Raw genomic sequence first — 27,701 nt, forward strand, 5'->3', positions numbered from 1 at the left:
ATTTGAGCTATTGATTTTACCATTGACACTTCAAAATTAAGAGCCTAACACTCGTGCAAAGAAATAAACTGAGATCGTAGAAAAGCCAATCAAATTCAGAGCGCGATCTGACAGCTTTCTACTGCTGGCCACCATCTTTATTACAATAAATTATATTCATGATTGGGAAAAGAGAGACGCGGTAGTATATAAATACGGAGAAACTAGTACTCACTTTTATCCGCGAAGCTGTTTTTTCTTCTTTTTCGATTAATTTCAGTGGCCACTGAATACTTGGATTCCACTACTGCAGCAGTTATCGCCCGGAAATAGCAGACGACGTACCAAGACGCACAGCGCACCTAACGGCAGCCAGAGAACTACGAACAAAAGACGCACGCCAAGCAACAGCGCAGCAAGTTCCAACGAGGATGGTGGCAGTGGCCACTGAAATTAATCGAAAAAGAAGAAAAAACAGCTTCGCGGATAAAAGTGAGTACTAGTTTCTCCGTATTTAATAAATTATAGTTAAACACCTCCAACATGCTTCTCTCAAAATTCAAACCTGAAGCATATGGCTTTGAGTGGTAGATTAATTGATTTGGTTTATTTTACTTAGTTTTCTGCCACTTTGTGGATAATTGCGAAGATGAGGATGAGTGATGATGGGACATTCACAAAGAACACTCATGTCAAGGCTGGGATTGGGAACCTTGTACCTCTTGGCATTGTAGTATTCTGTGGTAACCACTCTGCTTCTGTCCGAAGCAAGAGGAAGCTAGAATGAACACAGATTTTAGTACATAATGGCAACAGATCTCATTGCAGTATCACTGACAGGTGAAACCAGAGCTCACTTGGTAGCTTAGTTGGTAATTAACGACACAAAATGCCTGTGACCTTGGTTCAAAGCCTGATGGAACCTGCATTTTTCACTTAATTTCTATCCAACATTTTCATTAGCTAACTAAAAGGAAAAAATCAAACTTATCACCTGAGAAGTATGATGTTCCTTCCATCTCAAAGCGATAAGGGTGAGGAGATGGTAGTGGAGAATGAATGTAATAGTGCATTTTACACAAAGCTTGGTTTTTATTCACCCTCCTGTGTAAAGGGGTCAGAATGGCAGCTACTTTTTCCTTCCTGTAGCATCATGGTTTTCATCCTGCACCTATTTCGGGTGAGAACTGTAATGCTTTCTATGTCTTATTCTATTTGCCCCAACTGAACATCCTTTTCCTGTCCTCTTCCTACAGAAACTACCATGTAAAAGTTGACATCCCACACACAAAACCAGGAAGAACTGGGTTTGTTAAAGATTTTTACTAATAACCTTGTGGTACATTTTTCCAGAAATGACGAACTGGGTTGACAAAATTTTTGCCAATCCTGTGCACACTTTTCTCACTCTTGGGAGATCGAGTGTAAGGCAGTCTTGTTGGTAGCTGTAGATTTCAGTTTGACAGAATTTACATGTGGATATACTCATGTGTATGCTAAAATATGCCACAAGTAGCACAGGTTGCTAAATCTAAAACCCTATGGTGCAAGGCCTGCCAAGTAGCTTTTTTACTGGGTGACTTGTAGTCACATGCTATTTTCTAGCTTTCGAGACTAGGATTCGCTACTATTGCTTTCAAGTAGCTCCCCAATTGTCCTCATGGTGATAGGTTAACGCTGAAAATTTGGAGCTCCCATGGGGTTAAACCTAAGACCACTTTCATGCCTGCCTCGGAGCTTGGGGCATATGCTACCCTTACCAAGGAAAAAGTGGGAGTGGATTACACTCAGAAACGTCAAGTTTTCCCCTCTATGGAAAAGCCTGCAGCAAAGAAATGCTATTCACAAAATCACATGAAAACAAAGAACTAATTTAACGTGTCCCATACATTGAACTGAACATTGTGTTTAATAAACTAATGCAGGTTGTAAAATATAACCTAGCTCTTGTCCAACCTTTTATTTTTTACAAGACTTGTTCAAATACAGTGACACATTAAGAACCATGTTGAAATCTTAGAACACATGACACAACCACTATACAACCAATGCAATAGAACAACAGAACATTCTCACCACAAACATTCTTTTCAGTTTTACATGAAAATATGTCCCTATTAAAATTATAATAAACTTTGTTCGTAAATCTATAGAAAATGCAAGAGCATGGCTTTACAAGTTCGAAAGTGTTTTTTGTGAATAACGCTAGTTTGTTTTAGTATGTATTTACATATACATATTTGAAACTACTATACATGATCCCTGGCAAGAAGAGTGCAAAGTAAAGCGATTTTTAGAAACTGGCACATTCAGATTTACGTTTTCCTGACAACATAGTCCCTCCTACACTAAACAAAAACATTGTCATGTAGATATTGTACCTCTCCGATAAAACATCAAGTCCCACAGGTGATGTTGCTCCCCTCGACAATTCTTCCATCCACAATCCCAGAATCGAGATCTTTCACCACAGCTAACGTGGTGCTTTTCCCATTACAGCAGACTTACATGTCTTACATGTATCAGTGGACTTTGGCTTTCCAGCTCTTGGGTCCCAATCTCTTCACCCGTTCTCTGTACATATGGGACATCATGGCATACAGTGCTGAAAATAACAATAATAATGAAAGTGGTATTTGAAAGAAATATTTACAAAGGCTCCTTGCAACGTACAAGGCTACAGATGAAAGGAGCATCACTAGAGGCATCCATATTTCATTTCTGACGAAAACACAAAATGTGAAATAACAAATTGTAATGTTAATTTTTCATGTTTCTGAAAGATGTGAGGTGCATTTTCGTAGCCATGAACTGCAAAATGCGAAATAGACTCAAACACGAAATGTAGAGTTTATTTACCGAAGTAACACTTTCTGAAGTCAGAATTATCCTGTGAATTATGCAATTCATGGAAAATTAATCAATTCTGCTGTAAATATTTGAGAAGCAAAAATGGACCCCTTTATAAAGGAATAAACTAAATATTCTGGTAACGACATAAATATGCTATTTTGTATCTTAAGTGCAGTTTTTAAATCAAATTTAGGATTATATTCACATTTTTAGAACCAAAATGTCATTTCATATATTGCTTTTTAATCGCTATAACAGCGAAATTTTATTTTATTTACCGCTTTTGAACCCAAAATTGACTTTGTTTTTGTACCGAAATTTTGCTATTTTATTTACCAAAAATATGTGCCTCTAAGCATCACTGAACACCTAGTGATAAAATATTTAACTATTACCTCAATGATACACATAGGTTCAACTACGACCAGTATCTCCATACATGGCAATGTCCCACGTGGGAGAAAATAGGTACAAAACACCAAAGTATACAGATTTTTTTAAACATACGAGGGGTGTCCCAAAAGTACATTCACAAGATGTAGTTTCATTAAAGTCGAGGTGATTGGAATGAGTGCAGAATATTCCATTTTTGTCAATTGGAAACTCCATGTCAGTTAGCAGCACAGTGTACTGCAACAATAATCCAACAGGAGGCCCATGCTGTGATTCAATTTTGGAACACAGAAATTCATTGCCAGTTGCTGGATGTATATGGCAACATGGCATTTTTGGCTATCATTGAGGCTCGTACAAGTATACAGCCTGAATGGTGCATGGTACGTTGAAAATTCAAGCACTTCAAATTGAAATCCACATATTTCCAACAACTCCCTCTATCCATTTTTGCTACGTGCACTATTAGTGACCCATGGTACAATTCTATTATTAGTCTATACCCTGTACATACACACACACACACACACATAGTACTTCAGCATGTTATATCTAAATCTGAGTACTTACCTGGGAAAAACAAAATTAAGAGATAAATCCTCATAATAGAAGGAAAGTGGAAAGCAAAATTCCAAGCATTTGGAAGGGTAACTGTAAACCTCTGAGTCTCCTCAAAATATGGAATGTTCCTGAAAAGAAAAGAACATGAATTATATTTAAATCTGAAGAAACACAGCATCCTCAACATAAATTTGAAGCTTCAATGCATATGTATTCATTTTTATGCATACGAAGAGAACCTGGATTATAGGTTTTTCAGGGGTGTGACCAAAACAACGTGTATTGATGATACCTTTACGTATAGTATTAAGAACAAGAATGTGACAGAAATTTCCACTAACACAATTTAAAAATATACAGGTAAAGCTTTATTTTCATGATCTAGGCCACACTGGAAGTGACGAGATAACCATCACGTTCTGGCTGACTTTGACCCCTCCCCAGTTACGCACTGATTAGAGGCTGAGTGAATCCCACAGCCGTTCTATGCAGGTATTGCCAGATAAATCCCTACCTGATATCTTCCACTCCAGGTCTCACATGTAGTAGTCAGATGCAATATGGCCAAAATTAATTTGTAGCCAGCTAATAACAGTTATGGACCCTGAAAAGTTGGACCATGTTTACCACAACAATTCTTGATTGATTAATTTGGTGTATTTTATTATGTTTTTCTGCCACTTTTGACTAATTGCGAAGATGATGACGAGTAATAATACGATGAAATTGATGAACACTCACACAGAGCATTCATCCCTAGGACGGGATTCGAACCTGGGACCCCTGGTGCCGTAGTGTGCTGTGCTAACCACTCCACCATGGAGGCCGGCCTCAACAATTCTTATTTATGTATATATTTATTATACAACCCCACATCTAGATTAATTAGATATACCGTATTGTCCCGAATATAAGCCACCCCCAAATATAAGCTGCACCCTAAAATTTGAAGGAGCGAAAAGAAAAAAAAGATGATTCCCGAATATACGCTGAGGGAAGAAAAGAAAATACCGGTAACCATTTACTGGCAGATTCAGGGAAATATAATTAGGTAGGTACATATTTTATTTTAGATTCGTCAAGTCCATTTTTCCTTCCGGACTCTCTGTTGCTTGTGACTTTAGCGTAACGAACAACTGCAAGTTTGAAACTTGCATCGTAACTACGCCTTATTCCCAGGCTTGATGATGCCTTCTTCTCCACACGATCATTCATATTGGCGACAAACCTGTAGATCCACTTTAGTAGAAATGAATACCTGTGTGTATAAGCTTAGAGAAGAACGAACACAATCTTCATAAAATCAAAGAGTACATTATCAATAATGCCGACAGTTTTTACAATGGCCAGTTAGAAACAACAATGCTATTGTTGCATTATCATTATTTCAAATGAGAAATCAGCACATTTTTAACAGCATATGATTTGACGAAATGTCATAATTTTTTTCAGGTTGCAAATATAACTCATCCTAATTTTTCACAATTGAAATTTGGATAAAATGTCCGAAATAAAACACCAATGCAGGAATGCAAGTAAAACTTAAACACGAGTCTGAAAATTTCAAATTTTCCTGCAATTTCGGTATTTTTCATAAAATTTCCCTTTTTTTTAACTTAAAAAAGGACCTGACTTTTCCCTTTCCCTTCATGTAACAACACATAAACAGAAGGAACAAGCAGTTTTCTTCCACCAATGTTCTTTCCCAAGAAGAATATGACCATGCAGGCTGCCCACTTTTTCTTCGGTTCCCTCCATCCTCCCTGGATGCCAGAAGGGTGCAATGGAGAATGATCAGTGGGGTACATAAACCAGACTTAAAGTTCTTTAAATAATATATTTAAATTCAGGTTTAAAAGCATGTTTTAATAGTTTGCAAGCAATTTCCCATAATTAAAAGTTAAAGGTATAAAATTAGGGCTGATACTTTTAACAATTCCCACCAATACCGATACTTGAAAATTGGAATAATTGAAAGTTGTTCAAAATATTAATCAATATTAGTGTGTAATTATTCTACTCCAATTATACATCAATTTACAGATTATTTTTTTTTTTTTAATATTCAAGAATTACATCGGAATATTAAAATACATGTTATGTGATCACAAAATCCACATTTTCATGCAAAAATGGTGCAAAATATTTAAAAGTTCGAATTTGGCAATTTTCTAGGATAATTAGACTCTGCAAAAGTGTCATGTAGCATTTTTGTATGCCCCGTGAAAGACTAAAATGCTGGAAAAGTATTAGCTGGTATCGGCCAATACAGATACATCGGCATCGGTATGCCCTAATAAAAATATATGAGAAAAGTTGGTTTACCGTTGGTAAACATGGTAACAAGGAGAATAGGCCACTGCTCTACAAATATACATATATCTAACCAGAAAGTCCATTTTAAGCACAGCTAGTCAGGCTGATTACTTACGTGAAATTTAAAAGATTTCGTACTTCCGCGTTGCACAATTTAATTGTTCAATCCTATTAATTTCGAAGATCCACTGTCTTCATTCACAAAAGGGTACGGCGTTTGAAGCGGAGATGGTACCGCGTCACTACATTGTTTGTTCCCGGGCGGCGGTAGTTGCGATTTTTCCCGTTCGGCAGCACTGGCGCGCGCATCTTGGTTTGCGTCGTCTGCTTCCTGTTGTCCGGTGGCGTTGTCAGTTGGGGGTTGGGGGGCTGGGCCGTGTTGTTCGGTAATGTGCCGTTCCTGTTCCCCGCGTGGCTGGAGGGGGGTCGAGTATGTGCATGGCATCTCTTCTTTTTCAGGTCGGGGATCTTTCTGAGGACAGGGTGCCAAGTTGGGTGTGCTTGTCCATTGTCCAGGTTTAGTGCTGGTTTTTGCTGGATGATGGCATGGGTTTCTTTGATGGTGTTCTCTATGACAGAGCCGGTTGGGTGAAGTATGGATACAGAGGAGATGGTGTGGTTAGTGGAGTGGAGGTGTTGGGAGAGGCCTGATTTAGGTGTGTCGTTTTTGGCATCTTTTACATGTTCGTTAATCTGTTCTTGGACGGTGCGGATGGTTCAGCCAATGTAGGTGTTGTGGCATTGGCATGTGGTCTTGTAGACACCGGGGGATGCAAGTTTGGGTATGTAGTATCTCTTGAAGTTGGGTAGTGCTCTTCCGATTTGGGATATGGGTTTGTGTGCTACTCGGATGTTGAAGGGTTTGAGGGCCTTGGCAAATTTTCCAGATGTGGTGGGGTGGTAAGGAAAGGCGATCCATTTGGGTTTGGGATTTTGGTTCGTGTTATCTCTGTTTCTTGGGTGTCTGAACTGGGCTTCTGTTTTTGCGCACCACATGGATAGTTGGCGCTCGGTGTAACCGTTGTTTAGGCCTATTTCCGTCACGCACGCTATTTCATCTTGCAGGTCATCCTCCGTGCAGCTGTGTGTGAAGGCTCTTCTGTAAAAGTTCATCCATACTCCAGCTTTCTGTTTTGGTGGGTGGTTGGATTTTGCATGGATATACTGGGTGCCCGAACCTGGTTTCCTGTATACGGATGTGACGAACTTGTCTTGGGAGTCGTCGGATGCTGAGGTCGAGAAAGTTGAGGTGGCCATTTTGTTCCCTTTCAACGGTGAAGTTTATGTTGGGATGTATGTTATTGAGGGCAGTTAGGAGATGGGTTAGGTCCTCTTCCTGTTTGTAAATGACTATGGTGTCATCGGCATATCTTTTGTATCTTATATGATCAAACTCTGGTTGGGTGAGAATTGACTTCTCGGCCACATGCAGCACTATGTTGGATAGGGGTGCAGATGGGGGTTGCCCATCGCTAGGCCCCCTGTCTGGTGGAAGAAACCGTCCTCGAACTGGAAATAGTTGTGGGTGAGGCAGGCTTGTAGAAGGTTGCAGATTTCATCAGTTACAAATGGAGGCGTGCTATTGCTGAGTAGCCATGTTCTGGTGGAGTCAAGTGCAAGGCTGATCGGAATGGAGGAGTACATGTCCACTACGTCTATGCTGGCTAGTTTGCAGTTGTCGGCTTTGACGAAGGAGGTGACAAATTCTTTTGCTTCGAGGCTGTTTTTTAGGCAGTAGGTGAGTTTGTCGTTGTGGGCGGTCAGTTTCTGGAGGAGCCATTTGGTCAGGTGGACACTTGGTTGATTGAAGCCGGCCACTATGATTCTCAAGGGGGTTCCTGGTTTGTGAGTTTTTGGTATGCCATATGCACAGGGAAGGCTGGGGTGGGTGTTCCTTAGTTTCTTCTTTTCACTATCTTGAAGGAGGGCGCAGTTATCTATGGCTCGGCGGACGGCTGTATTGTATCTGCTCGTGGGGTCACGTTTCAGCTTTTTGTAGCCATCAGAGTTTAGTTTTGCTTGCATTTTGTCACTGTATTGGCCTTTTTCCATTATGACGTATTGGTTACCCTTGTCCGATTTTATGCACCAACATTTGTTGTCCTGTAGCCACTTTCGGAATTCTTGTGTTGTGTTCCTTAGTTTACATGTGCTTCCATCATCCTCCGCCAACACGCCCAACCTACTAACAAACATAAACCCACAGTGCACAATAAACTAAGGAACACAACACAAGAATTCCGAAAGTGGCTACAGGACAACAAATGTTGGTGCATAAAATCGGACAAGGGTAACCAATACGTCATAATGGAAAAAGGCCAATACAGTGACAAAATGCAAGCAAAACTAAACTCTGATGGCTACAAAAAGCTGAAACGTGACCCCACGAGCAGATACAATACAGCCGTCCGCCGAGCCATAGATAACTGCGCCCTCCTTCAAGATAGTGAAAAGAAGAAACTAAGGAACACCCACCCCAGCCTTCCCTGTGCATATGGCATACCAAAAACTCACAAACCAGGAACCCCCTTGAGAATCATAGTGGCCGGCTTCAATCAACCAAGTGTCCACCTGACCAAATGGCTCCTCCAGAAACTGACCGCCCACAACGACAAACTCACCTACTGCCTAAAAAACAGCCTCGAAGCAAAAGAATTTGTCACCTCCTTCGTCAAAGCCGACAACTGCAAACTAGCCAGCATAGACGTAGTGGACATGTACTCCTCCATTCCGATCAGCCTTGCACTTGACTCCACCAGAACGTGGCTACTCAGCAATAGCACGCCTCCATTTGTAACTGATGAAATCTGCAACCTTCTGCAAGCCTGCCTCACCCACAACTATTTCCAGTTCGAGGACGGTTTCTTCCACCAGACAGGGGGCCTAGCGATGGGCAACCCCCTTTCTGCACCCCTATCCAACATAGTGCTGCATGTGGCCGAGAAGTCAATTCTCACCCAACCAGAGTTTGCTCATATAAGATACAAAAGATATGCCGATGACACCATAGTCATTTACAAACAGGAAGAGGACCTAACCCATCTCCTAACTGCCCTCAATAACATACATCCCAACATAAACTTCACCGTTGAAAGGGAACAAAATGGCCACCTCAACTTTCTCGACCTCAGCATCCGACGACTCCAAGACAACTTCGTCACATCCGTATACAGGAAACCAGGTTCGGGCACCCAGTATATCCATGCAAAATCCAACCACCCACCAAAACAGAAAGCTGGAGTGTGGATGAACTTTTACAGAAGAGCCTTCACACACAGCTGCACGGAGGATGACCTGCAAGATGAAATAGCGTGCGTGACGGAAATAGGCCTAAACAACGGTTACACCGAGTGCCAACTATCCATGTGGTGCGCAAAAACAGAAGCCCAGTTCAGACACCCAAGAAACAGAGATAACACGAACCAAAATCCCAAACCCAAATGGATTGCCTTTCCTTACCACCCCACCACATCTGGAAAATTTGCCAAGGCCCTCAAACCCTTCAACATCCGAGTAGCACACAAACCCATATCCCAAATCGGAAGAGCACTACCCAACTTCAAGAGATACTACCTACCCAAACTTGCATCCCCCGGTGTCTACAAGACCACATGCCAATGCCACAACACCTACATTGGCAGAACCATCCGCACCGTCCAAGAACGGATTAACGAACATGTAAAAGATGCCAAAAACGACACACCTAAATCAGGCCTCTCCCAACACCTCCACTCCACTAACCACACCATCTCCTCTGTATCCATACTTCACCCAACCGGCTCTATCATAGAGAACACCATCAAAGAAACCCATGCCATCATCCAGCAAAAACCAGCACTAAACCTGGACAATGGACAAGCACACCCAACTTGGCACCCTGTCCTCAGAAAGATCCCCGACCTGAAAAAGAAAAGATGCCATGCACATACTCGACCCCCCTCCAGCCACGCGGGGAACAGGAACGGCACATTACCGAACAACACGGCCCAACCCCCAACTGACAACGCCACCGGACAACAGGAAGCAGACGACGCAAACCAAGATGCGCGCGCCAGTGCTGCCGAACGGGAAAAATCGCAACTACCGCCGCCCGGGAACAAACAATGTAGTGACGCGGTACCATCTCCGCTTCAAACGCCGTACCCTTTTGTGAATGAAGACAGTGGATCTTCGAAATTAATAGGATTGAACAATTAAATTGTGCAACGCGGAAGTACGAAATCTTTTAAATTTCACGTAAGTAATTTCAAACCGCGTTTACCGCAACCACCATGAATAGTCAGGCTGAGCTAATACTGATGCTGATGGATCGGTTGTATTTTATTTATTGATACTTTTCAGGCCTTTTGGTCTTTCGTGGAATGTAATTATCCTCGATGTTATGCAAAATTACAAGTTTCCGTTTATTTTGGAGCAATATTGTGTGAGAAACTATTTTGGGATTCATAGCAGGTATTTTACTATTCTAATGTAGTTCATAATTGGGAAAAGAGACACGCGGTAGTATATAAATTTGGAGAAACTAGTACTCACTTTATCCGCGAAACTGTTTATTCTTCTTTGTTCTATTAATTTCAGTGGCCGTTGCCACCATCCTCTTTGGAACTTGCTGTACTGTTGTTTGGCGTACATCTTTTATTTGTAGTTCTCCGGCTGCTGCTAGGTGCACTGTTGTAGTAGGGGAATCCAAGTGTGGTGCGCTTGTCCGCTATCGATGTTTAGCTCGTGCGGGAAGTGCATTATGTGGCATGCGTTGCCTTGATTTTGGTGTCTACAAGCGTGTGGGTAGTGTGTTTGACTTGAACCTTTTCAATTTTATGACTATTGTATTTTATATGTTTAGCAAGACCAGTAGTGGGCTTGGGCTTTTTTTGCATCTGTTAGGGGCTGTTGGATTCTTTCATTGACAGATCTGATGGACCTGCCGATGTAATGTGCCTTGCATTCACACTCTGCATCGTATACACCTGGGTTATCAAGGGTGGAGAGGAAGTACCGTTTGTGTTTGTTCAGTTTATCAGCTATTTTGGAATTGGGTTTGTGCGCTACTTTGATGCCATATGGGAGAAGGGCTTTGGATATGTGGTTGGAAGTGGTGGGATGGTAGGGGCAGGCAAACCATTTATATTGGCCACTGGAGGTTGATTGCGGCTGGGTTGATTGTGGTTGGTTAGGGCGTCTGACCTGTATTTCCACTTTACTGCACCAAGTGGAAAGTTGTGCTTCTGTGTAGCCATGTTTCGACAACAGTACAGCAAGTACCAACGAGGATGGTGGCAGCGGCCACTGAAATTATTAGAATGAAGAAGAAAAAACAGTTTCGAGGATAAAGTGAGTACTAATGTAGTTCTTGAATATTTTGAACTAAAACTGGTAAATGTATACTAATAATCGGTGTGGAATACTCACCCACTCATATTAATGAATATTTTGAACAACTTTCAGGCATCGGTGGGAATCGCTAAGAATATCAGCATCGAAGTGGTATTGGCTCAGCCCAAACAGGTAGGTTAATTGGGATGTACCTACAGTTTAAAATGGGATCTGAACCACTATGTACCTTCTCTGGGAATCAAACTTGTGAACCCTTAATTACAAAGTAACTATGACAGATCATCAAAAGTTGAGTTGCAGTAAAATGTTATATAAAAATTTGGCACAAACTCAATCGTGGTGTTTAAATTATAACTTTTTGGCCATGTTTAGAAAAGCTAAATTGACAATTATTTTGTACAAAAGAGAAAAGAAGGTAGCACTTAGTATTGTGTGTGAATTTCAGCAGAAGGCATTTGTAAGTTGTTTGATGCATGTCGAACTGCTTGTTTTGTCAAGAAATACTAGCCTATTTTGCACGTCGAACTAATTAAAGCATGAAATCACTAACACTACACTTTCTTTCACAAACTTCGATGATGAATAATATGATAAAAGCTAAAAGGTGAAAATCCACGTCAGGAAGTTGATCCCGACTTTTCTCCATCTGCAAGCAGTACAGTGAAATTAGAAGGTGGTCATATAACAATGTTACGAATATGCTATTGTAGAGACCCAAAATGTTAACTGCTAGTGATAAATGGGTGGAAGACTTTTACCCGTTTTATTCCTTTGTTGTAAAACAAGTCATGGCATGGCGTGGTGAAAGTTTTGTGTTCCTCTATTTCTCCTCATAAATAGTAATGTTATAAATTCATTTTATGTTGTTTCGAGTCTGATAAAGTATTTTAATAGTGCCTGTTTTCCATACTCTTGCCTAAAAATTCCTTTAAAAATGGCCAATTACTGCTCTTATTTGTGACTTTGTCAAAATTGAAGTGTCGAAGCATGTGTGCTGACCAGACATGCAACGAATGCCATTTTGGTGGCTTGCCAGTTGCAAATGCCACTGAGAAAAGAAAGCAACCTCTGGTCTGGGGGAGGGGGCAAAACTTTTGAGCTAGGTCCCACTGGACACACAGTTGCTACCAAATTTTCAAACAAACACAACTAAGGGTAGGGTCTCATACTAGATGTAGCCAATGACTTGATGGTGGGAAGAAATTAAAAACTATACAAAGTGATTGTTAACTAGAGTTGAATCAATACAGGTATCAATGTCAATACTTGGAAAATGAAAAACAATTTAAAGTAGTTCAAAAAATTTATAAATTTATAAAATGTAATTTTGATTTAAGATTTATCAGACAGGGGTCTCTCCTCCCATGTGTTGTCTCTACAGACGGGAACTTTTCACATGTGTGCTTTTCAACAACTTGCTGTGATGTTAAAAAAATTTGCAACAAGATAATTAATTGTAGATATATGAAAGCAATGTGGTTCTTTTTGTTTTTTCGAATGACAGGACAGGACATTTTCCTTCCAATAATGGAAGTTGCAGGAAGAAGAAGAAGATCTATATTTTACACAATAATTTGCATTCAGAATGTCCCTGTGGGGACCACAATAGACCAAAGTGAATGATGAATGTAGTATGTAGCAGTGGTTGGTATATTCTTACAACCATACAAAGTCATGTTGAAAATAGACAGGTACTTTTTGGGGAACAAGAAAAAGGAAAGAAGTATTGCGAGCTTACAGGAAAAAAAAATCTGGATAATTGCTTCTTCTAGTCAGTCCTATGGATGTTGAATGGACTAAATTTGCAGGGAAGCATCACAAAAAGACCACTCTTCAAGGACATGTAATCCCGTCCTCTAATTTTGAAAAAAAAAAAAAAGGGTAAATGGAACATATGTGAAATTTTAGAAAATCATGGTTTTCAGGTAATTTTGAAAATTGGAAGGCCCACACTTCACTCCTAATTGCCACACATTCTGAACAAGTTTTTTTGTTTTCACCATTACATGCAAAAATCAGTGGTTGAAGAGTAAAGGAAAGTTAATGGGAGTGGCAAGGTGGAAAGTAGACGGGATGTCAAAATCCACCTTGCCTGGGTGAAAATTTTATATTGAGCTGCCCCTCCCTCAGGTAATGTGCTGTTACGATAGTTTAAAAAAGGGTTAATTTACGAAATAAACTAATTTGTGATCAAAAATATCACCCGAGATTTATAAAAATAATATTCTCACTCACCTTAAAATGATGATACCCTCACACAGAAATCCAAGAGGGTACAGAGGGATCCATATTGTGTACCGTAACCACGTCACAAACCCTATGTCTTTTTTGTACAGATGTAGCATGTAGAATGGATACCTAAAGGAAGAAACAAAAACATGTCCTTTGCTGCTGTTGTACACTGAAAATAATAGTTTTGTTGTGATCAGAACCATTCACCTGAAATTCTGATCCCTTAAAAAAAATATGTTTTACGGAAACATTACTGAATGTAACAATGAAACAAATATATGGGATATAATAAAAATAAAACTGTAAATGAAATGAATGAGCCTTTTAATTATTCAACATTTCAACACAACTGACGTGTATATTTCTCAACAGTTACAAATAACTATAAACTGGTACAAAAGAACTGCAAACAGAATAGAACTATGAACAAAACTCTGTCCCTTAAGAGACAAAACTTAACCTGTGACAAGAAGTTCAAAATGTGCATGTCTATTTCATGGTGTAATTTAATATGTAGTATATTGGGTATGATTATTACAACCTAGTGAGAAAGTTAATATAATCCAATAGAGTGGAATCTCGATTTTACACTTTTCAGGGAACCAAGCTAAAAAAAAAAACAAAGAAAAAAAACATTTTGCTAAGTTGGGACAGGGTGTTTACCAGTCAAGAAAGTCAAGAACATAAAGAAATTACGTTTGTGGTCAAACATTTTTGCTATTTTTTTTACAGTATAGTGAATTTACATTGTTATATACTTGTACTGGGATTTCATAAAATTGAATATTTGGAAATCTAAAATTGTATTTAGTTGTCGTTAAGAGTTGTTCATTTTGTGTCTTAAGAATTGCATTCTTGTATGCGTGAGGTTTTGCAAAAATATTAAATAATGTAATGTGGCCATTCCCCAAGCAGGATAAAGTCTGAAGCATTAATTTTTACATGCATTAATAATTAAAGCAAGTTTAAAATTCTTGTTAAAGTACAGCTTCAGTTTTGATGTTAACTGGCTTGTAGTTGGGTTTTTTAATTGAAAAAAAAAATCAATTTTCTTAATTTCCAACTATACCTAATTAGGGGGCGATTAAATAAATCTTAAGAAAAAGGAAAAAAAAAAAAGGTCAAGAAAAAGTCATGATAAAGTCAAGAATTTTGGAAATGTTATTTTGATAGACACCCTGTGAGACCATCAAGATTAATATATAATGCAGGAATCTAAAATCGGGGTTCCACTGTAGTATTTTAATAGAACACGTAAAATGATCCATGCTCTTTAACTACAATATAACACTAAGACGAGGTATCATATTATAACTGTAATTATAAATCACTACTGAAAATACTTCTGCTTGTTCAGCAACCTCTTCACATTTGGTGCCTAGGACATGTCAGTATTTTGCAGTTACTATTAATAGTTAAAATCTACTATACGTTAGCAGTATGACCACTCAGAAAGTATCATCTACCATTTCACAACATTATATTCGTGTCTTCATCAATTAGAAGGATTCACACAAAAGCAGCAGCCTTGCCTTGCTGTTTCCTTTCATGTGAATCCTTTTCTATTGCTTTTCTACCTCTTGGCTTAGTTGAGACGATGAGAATGAACAATGAAATGATGATGGGACAAACACAATGATACACCCACCCATCTGTTTCTCTAGTTTTGAACCAAGACAGAATCTCAGGAGGAAAGTTGTTACACTTCCCACAGGAGACTCGAACCTGCACGAGTTCTGTAGCTGGAGCCCAGAGCATGTTGCCTTAGACTGCACAGCCACGGTGTGGGACTAATGTCCTGATAGGTTTCTAATTTCATTGGCAAGGCAAGGAGTCCCTTCATTTGTGTTACATATCCATGCACCATTTTAAGTTCTAAGTAGGCCACCATGATTTATTTATTAGAAGAAAGAAAGTTGCGATTTTAAGGAAAGAGCTCATTCTTATAGTATTTCAATTCCCCTTAATTCAAACTTGCATTATATTCAGAGAAGAATTACACTATCAAAAGAATCTTCAAGTATGACTGTGGACACAGAAATTAACAGAATCATACTTGGAACAAAAATGTCAAAAATAAATGAAAAGGCAATTGCATAAAGTGATATTTTTTTTAAAAAAAAATCACTATTGGATCAGATACACCAATCAGAACTCAACTTACAGTTTAAAGTAAGATACAAACCCTGGAGATAAACATGGAACCCCTTAATTACAAGATGACAGCATATCAGGGAGGTTCAATCATATGGTGAAAAAGAAGCTATCAATGTTGGTTCCCATTTCCCAGAACCGATTGCTTAGTCTATCTCAGAAGAGGTTCTCTGAGTGTGTCTAATACTTGCTGGCTAAAACTGTGCAGTTCTTAAACTTACAAGCAACATACATGTCAATGTGGTTTACTGATGTTGCACAGCTGTTTGACACAGATGCCGTGCCAGAGATAAAGAACAGGATTTGGCAAAAATTACCAAGATAAGCAAAATATTAACTGTAAGTTCAGTCCTGTTAGTCTATCATGCACAAAGTTAAAGAGGGAGAGTGAAAGAAAGAGATATATTATTGCATTAAGTTCATTTTGGGGCATAGTTTAGTATGCATTAGAAGATGTAGATTATTAAGAACATACAAGCTGGTCTGGCCCTAGCAAACCACATATTGCGTACCTGACTATTTCAACTAGAGACCACACAAAGAATAAGTAGAATACAACAGGCTTCGTTTGCATCCTTGGCTCAGCTTCCAGCATGCAGAATACTATAAATGCTCTGCCACCCACCTGGAGAAGGAATAAAAAAAACATGATTTCATATTCATTAAGAAAAGCGTATCAAGTTAACATTGCACACGAGTTCACATTCACAAATCTATGTTACTAAAAGATAGCTCAAAAATTACAGAAGTTGACTCAGTAACCAAACACACACTGGAGGTTCTGGGTTCAAGTCTATGCCAGGGTATGTATGTCATTGTGTATTCTTTCTTCGTCTACTCATCATCCATCCTCACATAAACTACAAATGCAGAAATGTAATGCTGAATAATACAAATGCGATAACAAAATAACAACTTTTTGAATTGTTTGGATTCGACACTTCACTGAAAGTTCACATTACCACTGTTCCATAACAATGATAAGAAGAAGGAAAATAATTTATTTACTGATACCAGCTAATATTTTTATGGCATTTTTGTTTTTCACGAGGTTCACAAAAGTACTGCACCACACTTTTGCAGTCTGCTTCCGAAAATTATGCAAAATTTGAAGATTCTCTTTATTTTGCACAGTTTTGTGTGAAAATTTAATTTGTGATTACATAGCAAGCATATTCTCATGCAATTCTTGAATCATTTAAAACAAAACTCTTAGTAAATTGATACGTGTAATTAGAATGAAATAGTTACTAATATTAATCAATATTTTGAACAACTTAATAGGTATTACAGCTTTCAAGAATTGGAATCTGCGGGCATCTGTAAGAGAGTTTGTTCAAAGTGATATTGGCTCAGCCCTGCTTACAAGCGTGTGTTCCCATAATTACAACATTTCAACCCCATTTCCAAGGCCTTCCTCAGGTTTTCAAACTCATCAAGGGGTTAAACATTGAAAAAGGCAGGAATGGGAGGGTTTTAAACTCCTGGGAAAGAACCTGGAAATGTTATAACTTCGGAACAATAACCACTCATAAGCACCTGCGTTGCAAGTTTTCTTATTCATTATATTTGATGGTTAGCTATGCATCACTACTTTTTCTATCTCTTTAAACTAATCATGAAGATGGTGATGAATGTTGATGTTAATAAGATGAATGAACATACGCAATACTGACTTTGACTTGACCTCAAAACCTTCAGCAGCAAAGTTGTGTCAAACACACTGGAAACTGGATCACTGAGTCAGCAATTTCACAGTGTTCGTACATTTTGAAAACACACTACCAGAGACTTGTTGAAAGTTAAATAACAGCCTTACAATTTAAGGCTCGACTGGACCTTTTGCAGGCGTTAAGAGCAAGTTTTTTCAAATTTTCCTCTTCATTCGAAAAACCGCTGTGATATTCCAAAATATGAAAAATTACACACACTTACAATTTTTTCTAGAGCATTGACGTGAATTTTTATGTAGTTTGCTTTCGCTGTTATCTAGATATTATCAATAGTTTTATAGACTTACGTAATCGCAAAACTATTGATAATATCTAGATAACAGTGAAAGCAAACTACATGAAAATTCACGTCAATGCTCTAGAAGGAATTCTAAGTGTTTGTAATTTTTCATATTTTGGAATATCACAGCGGTTTTTTGAATGAAGAGGAAAATTTGAAAAAAAAAAAAAAAAATCGCTCTTACGGCTGCCAAAGGTCCAGTCGAGCCTTAAGTCTCCGAGATTTATGGGGCATGGTTTATTAACTGCCCTTGTGATTGCCAAGTACTGTACTTTAAATAACCTGATAATAATAATAATAATCATACAGAACCATCAAATTAATGTTCAATTCTATTCTGTAATGATAAATGGATAACAGACTGAAATTCCTACCTGCATGAGTGGTGTTATGACATTTCCTTTCGTGTATCCGAACATGGGATGCATGACCTCAAGGAACTGCATCAACTGGCAGAACTTGACGGCTGACCCTACTGCCTCGTAGGTACCCTCCATGGAATCTGAAACAAATTATCTTCTTTAATAACACTACTAAAACACTTGAGAGAAGTAAGCAACATTTGCAAAGTTTACCTGCTTTAAATCTGCCAAATAGATGGACGAGTAACAAAATTTTGATATTTCATCCAAAGATTTTAAAATCTTTACTGACGGAATAACATTTCATGTCCCTGTCTACAATCAACAGCACATGATTTAAATCAAAGAATGTGATTGGTGCCTATACTTCCTCATCAGGTAAGTGATGAATTAGGCTGTTACACTATCCTAACAGATGTATAATTCAGTACACAACCAACATCACTGGTACTGTTATCGGAAAGGATACCTTACAATTCAATCACTGATACAAGTCTGTGTTTGTCTAGAGTCCAGGTATAGAGCAACCACAAGGAAAAGAACCTTCGGCCAAGAGTCACCGTGCACCTTTCCCTCCATCGGTTCAACTTGGGGCATAAGGAAGCATGCTCCACTCTACCCCTCCCCTCCATGCAGAAAGACTATGCGTAGGAGTTGTGGGTCTACGCCAGCAAGCTCTTTTGCCTGTAGTTCCACTATAGGTATTTCGTTAAGTACGCACAAAAGGTCATACAGCACTCTTGCCAAGTCTAAAATAGCCTGGAAATTATGCATTGTACCAACATCGTGCTAAACTTTGCTTCAAAAGTAGAGAGAGAAACCACGCATCTTCTCGAACATTGGTCGCAGATAAAAACACTGATAGGAAGGAATCAATGACTTATCAATGCAGGCAGCTATAAATAACGAGTACAATTACACTTATCATTCATTTTCCTTAGCTTCAGTAGTCTTAACCACCAAATATATAGTTGCATCTAATAGCTTGCATACTGTCTCTTCTCATTTAACAATTCAAGAAATGTGAGGAACCAAGGCAAATTTCAGTATGAGCAGAAAACTTTGACTTTGCACCATCATATTGTCGAATTAATTTCAACACTACAAATGAATGGCTTATTGCAGAAAGGGACTTGGGTCACTTTTGCACAATTCTGAGAAAAACAAGAAAAATCGTATAATATTGACAGTGTAAGAAAGAAATGTACCGTTGTTGGCTCAAATATTCAGCATAATGAATAGTTAATTTTGCAACCCTCAATGCGCCCCCCTGCAGTATGCTGCTAGAGACAGTGGAGATGAAAAAGTTGTGACTCTGGTGCCTTTCTGCAATAAAAGTGGAAACTGTGAGAAATAAGACGAGAAATATACTACAAATGCCCGTTTGTCGTTGCCACATAAGATAGGTAAGGTTAGGTTATGTTAAATATGCGACAGAAAATTATAGATTCATCAATAAACGACAGTGTACTGTACTTTCTGGACTTTATTGTCGGTGTTTGAAGTACAGTAATTTACGACCTCGTACATGCATGTGTTGCTCTACATCTGAGTCTGTTTCATTGACGAGTGTAGTGGGCCACTGAAGAATATCTTCATAAAATCCTTTGACGTCGTCTGGTACATACAACAAGGCAGTTCGTATGTCCTTCAATTTAGGAAGCTTGATCGGCATACGTGCAACTGGGAACATACGTGGCGTAGGAATTACAATTCTTGCACCTTTGGACAGATAGAAGGTGTGAGACATCAAACCTTTGATGAATTCATAAACCTTGACAGTACCCTTATGTTCAACACAGTATTCAAAGTAATGATACTTGGAAACTGAAAATACTGCCTGTTCTTGTAGGAACATATGCTAGTTTCAAAAGATGCCACATTTTTTTGTAGACATGAGGCCACCATGTTGCGAAATCAATAATGTTACTGGTGTCAATAAGTTTGACAGTATTTTTACTGCCCCGAGCTGCATTCCAGATTAGCGTACACAGTTCGTACAATGTATAAATATGGCTAAGTTTATTGCAGAAAACGACCCGAGTCAGTGACTTAGGTACCTTTCTGCATTAAAGTACACTTTTCACTGTGCATTTTCTTGGCTATAGCCTCGTGTGACTGACGTCCTTTCTGCACTAAAAGATGTGTCTGTAACTAGGAAAATCAAAAATACCATTAACTCCGATACCTAAAAAATGTGACTCAGGTCCCTTTCTGCAATAAGCCATTCAAATGTGTTAAACCTTCCATTGAGATAAAAGGATTTTAATAATCAATTTCATGGGAAAACCCAGATTTTACATTTGGATAAATGTCATCGGTAAAATATGTATCTAGTCATGATTGTTTACTAGGTTGTAAAAGTTAGCACAGGAATCTATCAACAAAAATTAGGCAGAAACTAGACTTAGGTTAAAGAAAAAAAATCATTTGGGATTTTGGTATTGGTGTGATATGATTTCTGTGTGTACTAGATATTGTAGTCTTTACTCTGCAAGCAACATTGACACAATAAGATTGATGGAGGAGTCAGTTTTTTCAATTTTTACCACAAATAACCAATGACTATTTCTTGCAAATGTCCTCTGTGTAACGTCAAAATAGTTAAGAATTTCTAGATTCCACAGAAATATTGAATTACTAGGTGTTGCAATTTTTCATATTTATGTAGAAACTCCACGTAGAATTCATGCACTATTTCCGCATAATTCCTGGAACTCAAGGAATACCTGATTGATCTGCAGGAAACAGTTTTTTTTTATATAATTCTACCTGGTACATCTTTTCATGTATGATCCAATATAAAAATACATACCTTTCATCAATAAACGACAGTGTACTGTATGGTACTGTACTGTACCATATTAAACCTATATCCTCTATTATCATATACAAGCATTAAAGTTTCATATCTACCTTAACAATATATTACCTGGTCCATCCCGAAAATATCTGATGGCCATTACAATTAAGATGTATAGAAATCCTACAAATTGACTCAAGTTGTAGAACAGAAGATACACCTTCTTTATGTCCTCTGGAAAAGAAATAGAATGCTTAATTACTTATTCTGAGACTAGAAATTCCATCAGAATGAGAATTAATTATGCATTTGATAAACTTTTTTACTAAAAGAATGTAGGAGAAAAACAGAAAGCCGGAAAACACATACATACAGTGGAACCCTGATTTTACATTCACCAGTTTAAATTTTCCCCTATTATACATTCAATCTTCACAGTCCGAATAGAGCAAAATGCAATGAAATTTCCTCTGATTTTACATTTTCCCGTATTTTTTTTCACCCTGGTCCCCTGAAAAACGAAAAATTAAGGTTTCACTGTAATGTCTTGTCACTGTATCTAAAGATATATGTTTGGCAGTTACGTGGAGATAGGTAATTAACTCTGATAAACTTACTTTTTATTTTTCCACGTAAATTTCTTTCGCGATCGATTTCGCCACCTGTCTGGTGGCTTCGTCAGGTGTGAACACACGTGAAAGAAATTTACGCGGAAAAATGGAAAGTAAGTTTATCAGAGTTAATGTAATGTCTTGGTGAGTCAAATTTCAATATGTATACAACACTGCTGTATATATATAAATTATATAATATATTAGTAGAGTTTGGAATACCTAAGAAGCTTGTTAGTATGATAAAAGTATGCACCAGTGAAACAGAAAGTAATGGGTATTAATGTGTCTGACAAATTTACAATTCATGATGGGTTAAAACAAGGAGATGCATTATCTCCATTGCTCTTTAATTTTGCCTTAGAATATGCCGTTAGGAAGGTAAAAGAAACTAAAGAAGGACTAAAATTAAATGGTGTGACTCAGTTAGCATATGCAGATGATGTAGACTTGTTAGGGGATGATATAAATACGATTAAGAATAATGCTAAAATATTTTTCAAAACTGCTAAAGAGATAGGTTTGGAAGTTAACAAAGAGAAAACTAAATATATGCTTACAGGTCGAAACCAAGTGTTAGGTAATAATCAAAATCTAATTATTGATAACAACTCGTTTGAACCAGTTTCCAAATTCAAATACTTAGGAGTAATATTAACAAATGAAAATTATATTAAAGAGGAAATAAAAAGTAGGCTTTATTCAGGAAATGCATGTTACTTCTCTCTTCATAAACTTTTGTCTTCTCGTTTAATATCGAAGAAACTAAAAGTTAAAATATACAAGACAGTAATTTTGCCTGTAGTATTATATGGGTGTGAAACTTGGTCCCTTACATTGAAAGAGGAACATAAATTGAGAGTATTTGAAAATAAGATCCTTAGGAAAATATTTGGACCTAAAAGGGATGAGGAGACAGGTGAGTGGTGAAGGTTACATAATTTGTATTCATGTCCAGATATTATTAGAATAATTAAATCAAGAAGAATTAGGTGGGCAGGCCATGTGGCACGAATGGGAGAGGAAAGAGGAGTTCACAGGATTCTTGTTGGGAAACCTGATGGTAAGAGACCTATAGGAAGGCCAAGACGAAGATGGAGGGACAACGTTGAGATGGACCTAAAGGAAATCGGTAGGGATGGAAAAGAGTATACAGATCTTGCTCAAGATAGGGACAAATGGAAGTCCTGTGTTGTTGCAGCCATGAACCTTCGGGTTTAAGAAGGCTAGAGAGTTAAGAGTTAGAGAGTTACACTGCTGCTGGGGTACAACTGGAATATTTCACGACAATAATCAGAACACATTACATGCTGATTTTGCTTTGTTAATTGTGAACATGTGTTTTATGAAATATCTCAAATTACTATGGTCTATATACCAAGTTCTTAACATGTGGACAATTAACCTACTTTTATGCTGTTTTTTATGAAATAAATAGAATCTAAAACTAAGTATGTTGCATGGCTTGCTAGAGGTAAAAACATAATCCCCCCCATTTTTATTAATGTTAGACACTGTTTAACACAAAACTTCTTCATATAAATTCCATGTTTTCAGATTGGCAATATGAAAAGTACGGTCAGTTTGGATTAGTCACAATTTTTGATGCAAGCAGTGAGAGATAATAAACAACCAAATGAATTTATACAATGTGTTCATCACATTTATAAGTAATACAACTGTAATAAAAAAATACCCTCAATGGAGAACTACAAATAAATATTTGGTGCATTTTAGGACTTCAGACACTGAATCAAGTCATCGGGGTCTGCATCAACAGAAGATACTTAAAGGGGTCCAATGTAAATTAAAAGTTACATTATTATCAATGATATTTATGCAAAAGATATACTACTTCAGATTTCTTAATAGAACTTTAATTTGTTACATGGCTTATTTCTATTTCAGTAAAAAGCTAAAGCCACTTCTGCACACTGCGTCTTGCTGTGGATGCATATGATGGGATATGGAGGTAGGGGGACCCACACATTCACAATATTCACCAATTGCAGAGGTGATGTGATCAGAACCCAGGCACCGATTTCGTAAGAGGCTGGGTGAACTTCATAGCTGCTCCGTGTAGGACATTTTTGGAAAAATCTCACTTGAAATCACCCACCTTCATTCTCCCACATTTCAGTGCAGTGCATAGTAATATTTACAATCCATTCATTACAATGATTAGAGTATGGTGCATAGTGTAATAAGTATTTGTTTACAGGTTTGGTGTTTATAAAAATATGAATTTGAATTTAAAATTTTGGGTGCGTCAGCAATTAGGCTATTTTGAACCAGTCACTTTATACGGGAGCCAGCCCCTTACCATTACAAATAACAACTGTAATGTTGCATAACTAAAAATCTTAAAATATTATGACTTCTGTTAAAAGCCGAGGCTGTAAACGGGCACTCAGCACACACAAGGACAAAAAAACAGGACAACACACACAAAATTATACTGGCCATAGTGCCAGTCACCAGAGCCTCGTTCGTCTGCAAAATGCTGTCCAGGGTGTACTATGTGGAAGGTCACCCCTATAAAAATATGAGATTCTCAAAAGTAGTATTGAGTGGTTCTGTTATTACTGTACATATTTCATGATAAGCAGAGTGCATTCGGTGCTAGTGTCATATCATTCAAGCACTATATTCACAATATGCTCGTACGTTGAAAGTAAGTCATAAAATGATTATTTCTCCTACAACTAAAAAAAAGCAACTTCCACAAAATTGTGGAGACATCCGAGGTTGGCATGTGAGCCCAGTGGTAGAAGCCAACAACCCAGTTTAATCCAGGGCCTCCCCCATGGTGCAGTGGTAGTGTCATTGCCTTGTAATCAAGGGGTCCCGGGTTCGATACCCAGTGGAGGCACAAGTGGTTCGGATTCCACTTTAAACTGTAGGTCCAGTCCCGATTAGCCTTACTGTGCATAAAGTGGACTTAAAACAGCAACTCAAACCAGTTTAATCCTTAGGTGATCCTAAATTTTCACAACTTCAATAAACTATAGGAACCATTAATAAATGGATTCGAAGCAGGTGCACAAAAAATGCAATATGATATAATTAAAAATTAAGCTTGCTTAGCCTGGTACATCCAATAATTGATATCTGCACAAAGTAAAGGTAAGTGGAAGGAGGACAGCACTTTATCAGAAAATTCAAATCTACAAATGAGCAAAACTCGCTTATCAAAAGACAATAATGTGAAAACAGTAAATATTTTTATTGAAGACAAATAAATCACAAAAATCTTTGAAAGCAACAATTAAAACCAAGAAAGACCCGCCATTGTTATTGCATGTTAAATATATAGTGAAGTCCCAGTTACACATAATTACAAAAGGGCAATTTCAGGTGAAATCACCCAATTGAACGACAAAACGTTTTTTTACTGATAGATACTTGGTCCAATATGACAAATATGTAATATTAGACTTGTCCAACATGTTCAACATAATATTAAAAAATCGGAAAGGTAATATTGTTCATAATAAATATTATCACAGGTTTCAGTATTCAATGTATGAACCACTGTTTCCACTGACACACAAGTTATATTTTTAATTTGATTTTGATTTGATTTGATTTAGTTTATTTTACTTCGCGTTTTGTGCCTCTTGGCTAATTTGCGAAGATGGGGATGAGTGATGAACTGATGAATGGACATTCACAAACAACCAAGCCCGACCGGGATTCGAACCCGGGACCCTTGGCGTCGCAGCGCGATGTGCTAACCACTCGGCCACAGGGTCGGGCAGTTATATTTTTAACAAATGGCCTTAAAACACTCACAGATTACCACTAATATGAGTACACATAATATTGGTAGAAATGTTGAAAACATGGGAGAAGCATTACTATGATGTTGATCCACTTTTACCTCACAGCAATTGTAGTAAGACCAGTGCAGAGTTTTTGTCCAGAATGCATATGAGCCAGTCCATACCGAATGGTTCAGCACTGGTAACTTGTCCATCATATTTTTGTTGTTCTAACCCCTATGCAAGGGTAGTTCAAAGCAGGCATTATTTTTCAAAAACTTTTGACTTCGTTAAAAAATGGTGGCCATTTTTTGCTTCCGGCATTTTTGGCCTTTGCAGACAGGTTGGATAATTATTCGTTCGTCCACTCAATTTCTGAAAATCTTTAAATTTCCAAAAATTTGAAACTTTCAATATATTTGTTGGACAATTCTAATATTACATATTTGTCATATTGGACCAAGTATCTATCAGTAAACAAAACTTGGAAGCAAACCCATGACTATGAAGCAACCTGCTCTGGGTGATTTTGCATGGAATGACCTAAAAGTGAAAAGTGTTACTGCAGCTTCACTGTGCTAAAAGTTTGGATTTAAGAGCAAATTATTATGTCCACTTTGCTAAAAATATTACTTCCACATCATAAAAGAACAGTCACATAGTCTTTTCCCAAAAAAAAGTCCCCATGCAATATAAACAAGACATTCACCCAACTGACGAGCATTCCCACACTATTTCTATAAGATTAGTTAGATGTATAAAAACAATAACAAAGCTAGTAAAATAATGTTAAAATGGGTCCAAAGGGGGGTAAAAATACAGGGTTAGGGTAAATAAAGAAAACATTTGTGTTGCTCTGATGACAAATGTCTATAGTACTCCATCCAACTTAAGAGCAAAGCTAATGTAAACAAAACCACGTGACATTTGAATATGTTCTTTCCTATTTGTCAGTTCCAGTGTACACAACCACTTTAGTAGCTACACTCAGGTTTAACATACGTGCAAGATTCCTGCACAGCTGCCATCTGAATCGCAATGTGTTTTCGCACAAGCCACATGTGTTTATTTACATTTACTTTATTCTTACAGCAGACAAGAGAATAGATAGTTTCTGGAACCATGCTCTGGTTAATATCTGAGACCTTCTCTCCCACAATGAACACCAAAACATAAGAAACTTGAGGCTTTTTACCAGATCAAGCTTTTGGTATGTTATTAACATCTTTGCACCTTGTATTTCCCTGGTTTTAATTTTTCCATTCACAATACAAACATCAGTTTCTGGCACAAGTAACGCACAACCACCTTATGCAATGAAACCCAACAGATAATGCAAATAACGCACAAGAGACAATTCCTCACATAACTCACTCTTGAACTTTACAAATTTCTCTATCGTCGGGTCCACGCCATCCAACAGGGTCTCCAAATCTTTGGCATCTGATGTAAATAAAGTTCAAAATAAAGGAACAATTGAAATAATCATAATGAATTCATGAACCAAAATAAATCTTAACTTAAAAAAATAGCACATTGTTATGACCAAGTGATGTTATTAATATAATTCTATCTTTCTTACGCAAGGCATATCCAGAAAGTAGTACATGTTTGGTGAGTTATTTTTCTGCACAGGCAACCTTAGCACTGGGCACTTACAGTACCGGGTGACAAGTTTTTGTATATCACCGTCGTTTACTTCTGCTACCAGTCCATTGGCTGCTGAAGGATACTGAGTCAGCTGAAAGACACACAATGCAGCACACAAGGTTCCCTGGTATGAGTCACTTGAGTGTGAGCTTTCACGCAAGTTGTATCGCGATAGTGGTTGTGTATGTGTTTCTGTGGGCAGTAAAGATGAACCACAAAATCGAGAATCCTGCCTAGTTTAAAGTGTGAGCTGTTACTCGATTTTTGCATGACAAAAAAACTCATCCTTTAAAAAACTTTTGGAATTAAAGGAGTTTTGTGGAGGAAAGCACTTTGCCTACAACAAAGAGCTCCAGCAAATAGTAACTGTATTTCTCAATGGACTGGTGGCAAAAGCATATGACGAGGGTACACAAAAAATTTATCTCCCGATATGATAAGTGCCTCAATGCAATGGGTGCCTATGTAGATAAATAGCTCAAGGTATGTACTTTCAGAGTAAAAAGCTTTTGTTCAACTAACTTCTTTTGTTCCTTTTTTATTACCAAATGGGTGCTACTTTCTGGACATGCTTCATACATGGAAGCGGTAAAAAGTGCAATTAATATTTGATTGGTCATACACTGAATTAAAACTGCCCCTTCAAACTTCCTCTGTAACTTTTTGTTTTTCTTTT

At 37.9% G+C, this 27,701-nt stretch overlaps 1 protein-coding gene across 2 annotated transcripts in view; it reads right to left on the reverse strand.

The window, feature by feature from the left end:
• Positions 1–1,927: 1,927 nt before the first annotated feature.
• The window catches only part of Hacd2 (3-hydroxyacyl-CoA dehydratase 2), a 74,043-nt gene continuing 48,269 nt past the window's right edge, over positions 1,928–27,701 (reverse strand). The window contains exons 6-12 of one of the 2 annotated variants that reach the window (XM_083119825.1): positions 26,750–26,818; positions 21,130–21,234; positions 18,210–18,337; positions 16,335–16,447; positions 13,672–13,794; positions 3,796–3,914; positions 1,928–2,584 (exon numbers count right to left, since the gene is read on the reverse strand). In XM_083119825.1, the coding sequence (XP_082975951.1) occupies positions 2,502–2,584; positions 3,796–3,914; positions 13,672–13,794; positions 16,335–16,447; positions 18,210–18,337; positions 21,130–21,234; positions 26,750–26,818 (740 nt within the window). In that variant the 3' untranslated portion in view covers positions 1,928–2,501. The remainder of the gene's footprint in view (positions 2,585–3,795; positions 3,915–13,671; positions 13,795–16,334; positions 16,448–18,209; positions 18,338–21,129; positions 21,235–26,749; positions 26,819–27,701) is intronic. The other variant, XM_083119827.1, reaches the window with a different exon arrangement.

This window comes from Lepisma saccharinum, chromosome 3 (assembly GCF_977018435.1).
Source record: "Lepisma saccharinum chromosome 3, izLepSacc3.1, whole genome shotgun sequence".
NCBI classification, from domain to species: domain Eukaryota; kingdom Metazoa; phylum Arthropoda; class Insecta; order Zygentoma; family Lepismatidae; genus Lepisma; species Lepisma saccharinum.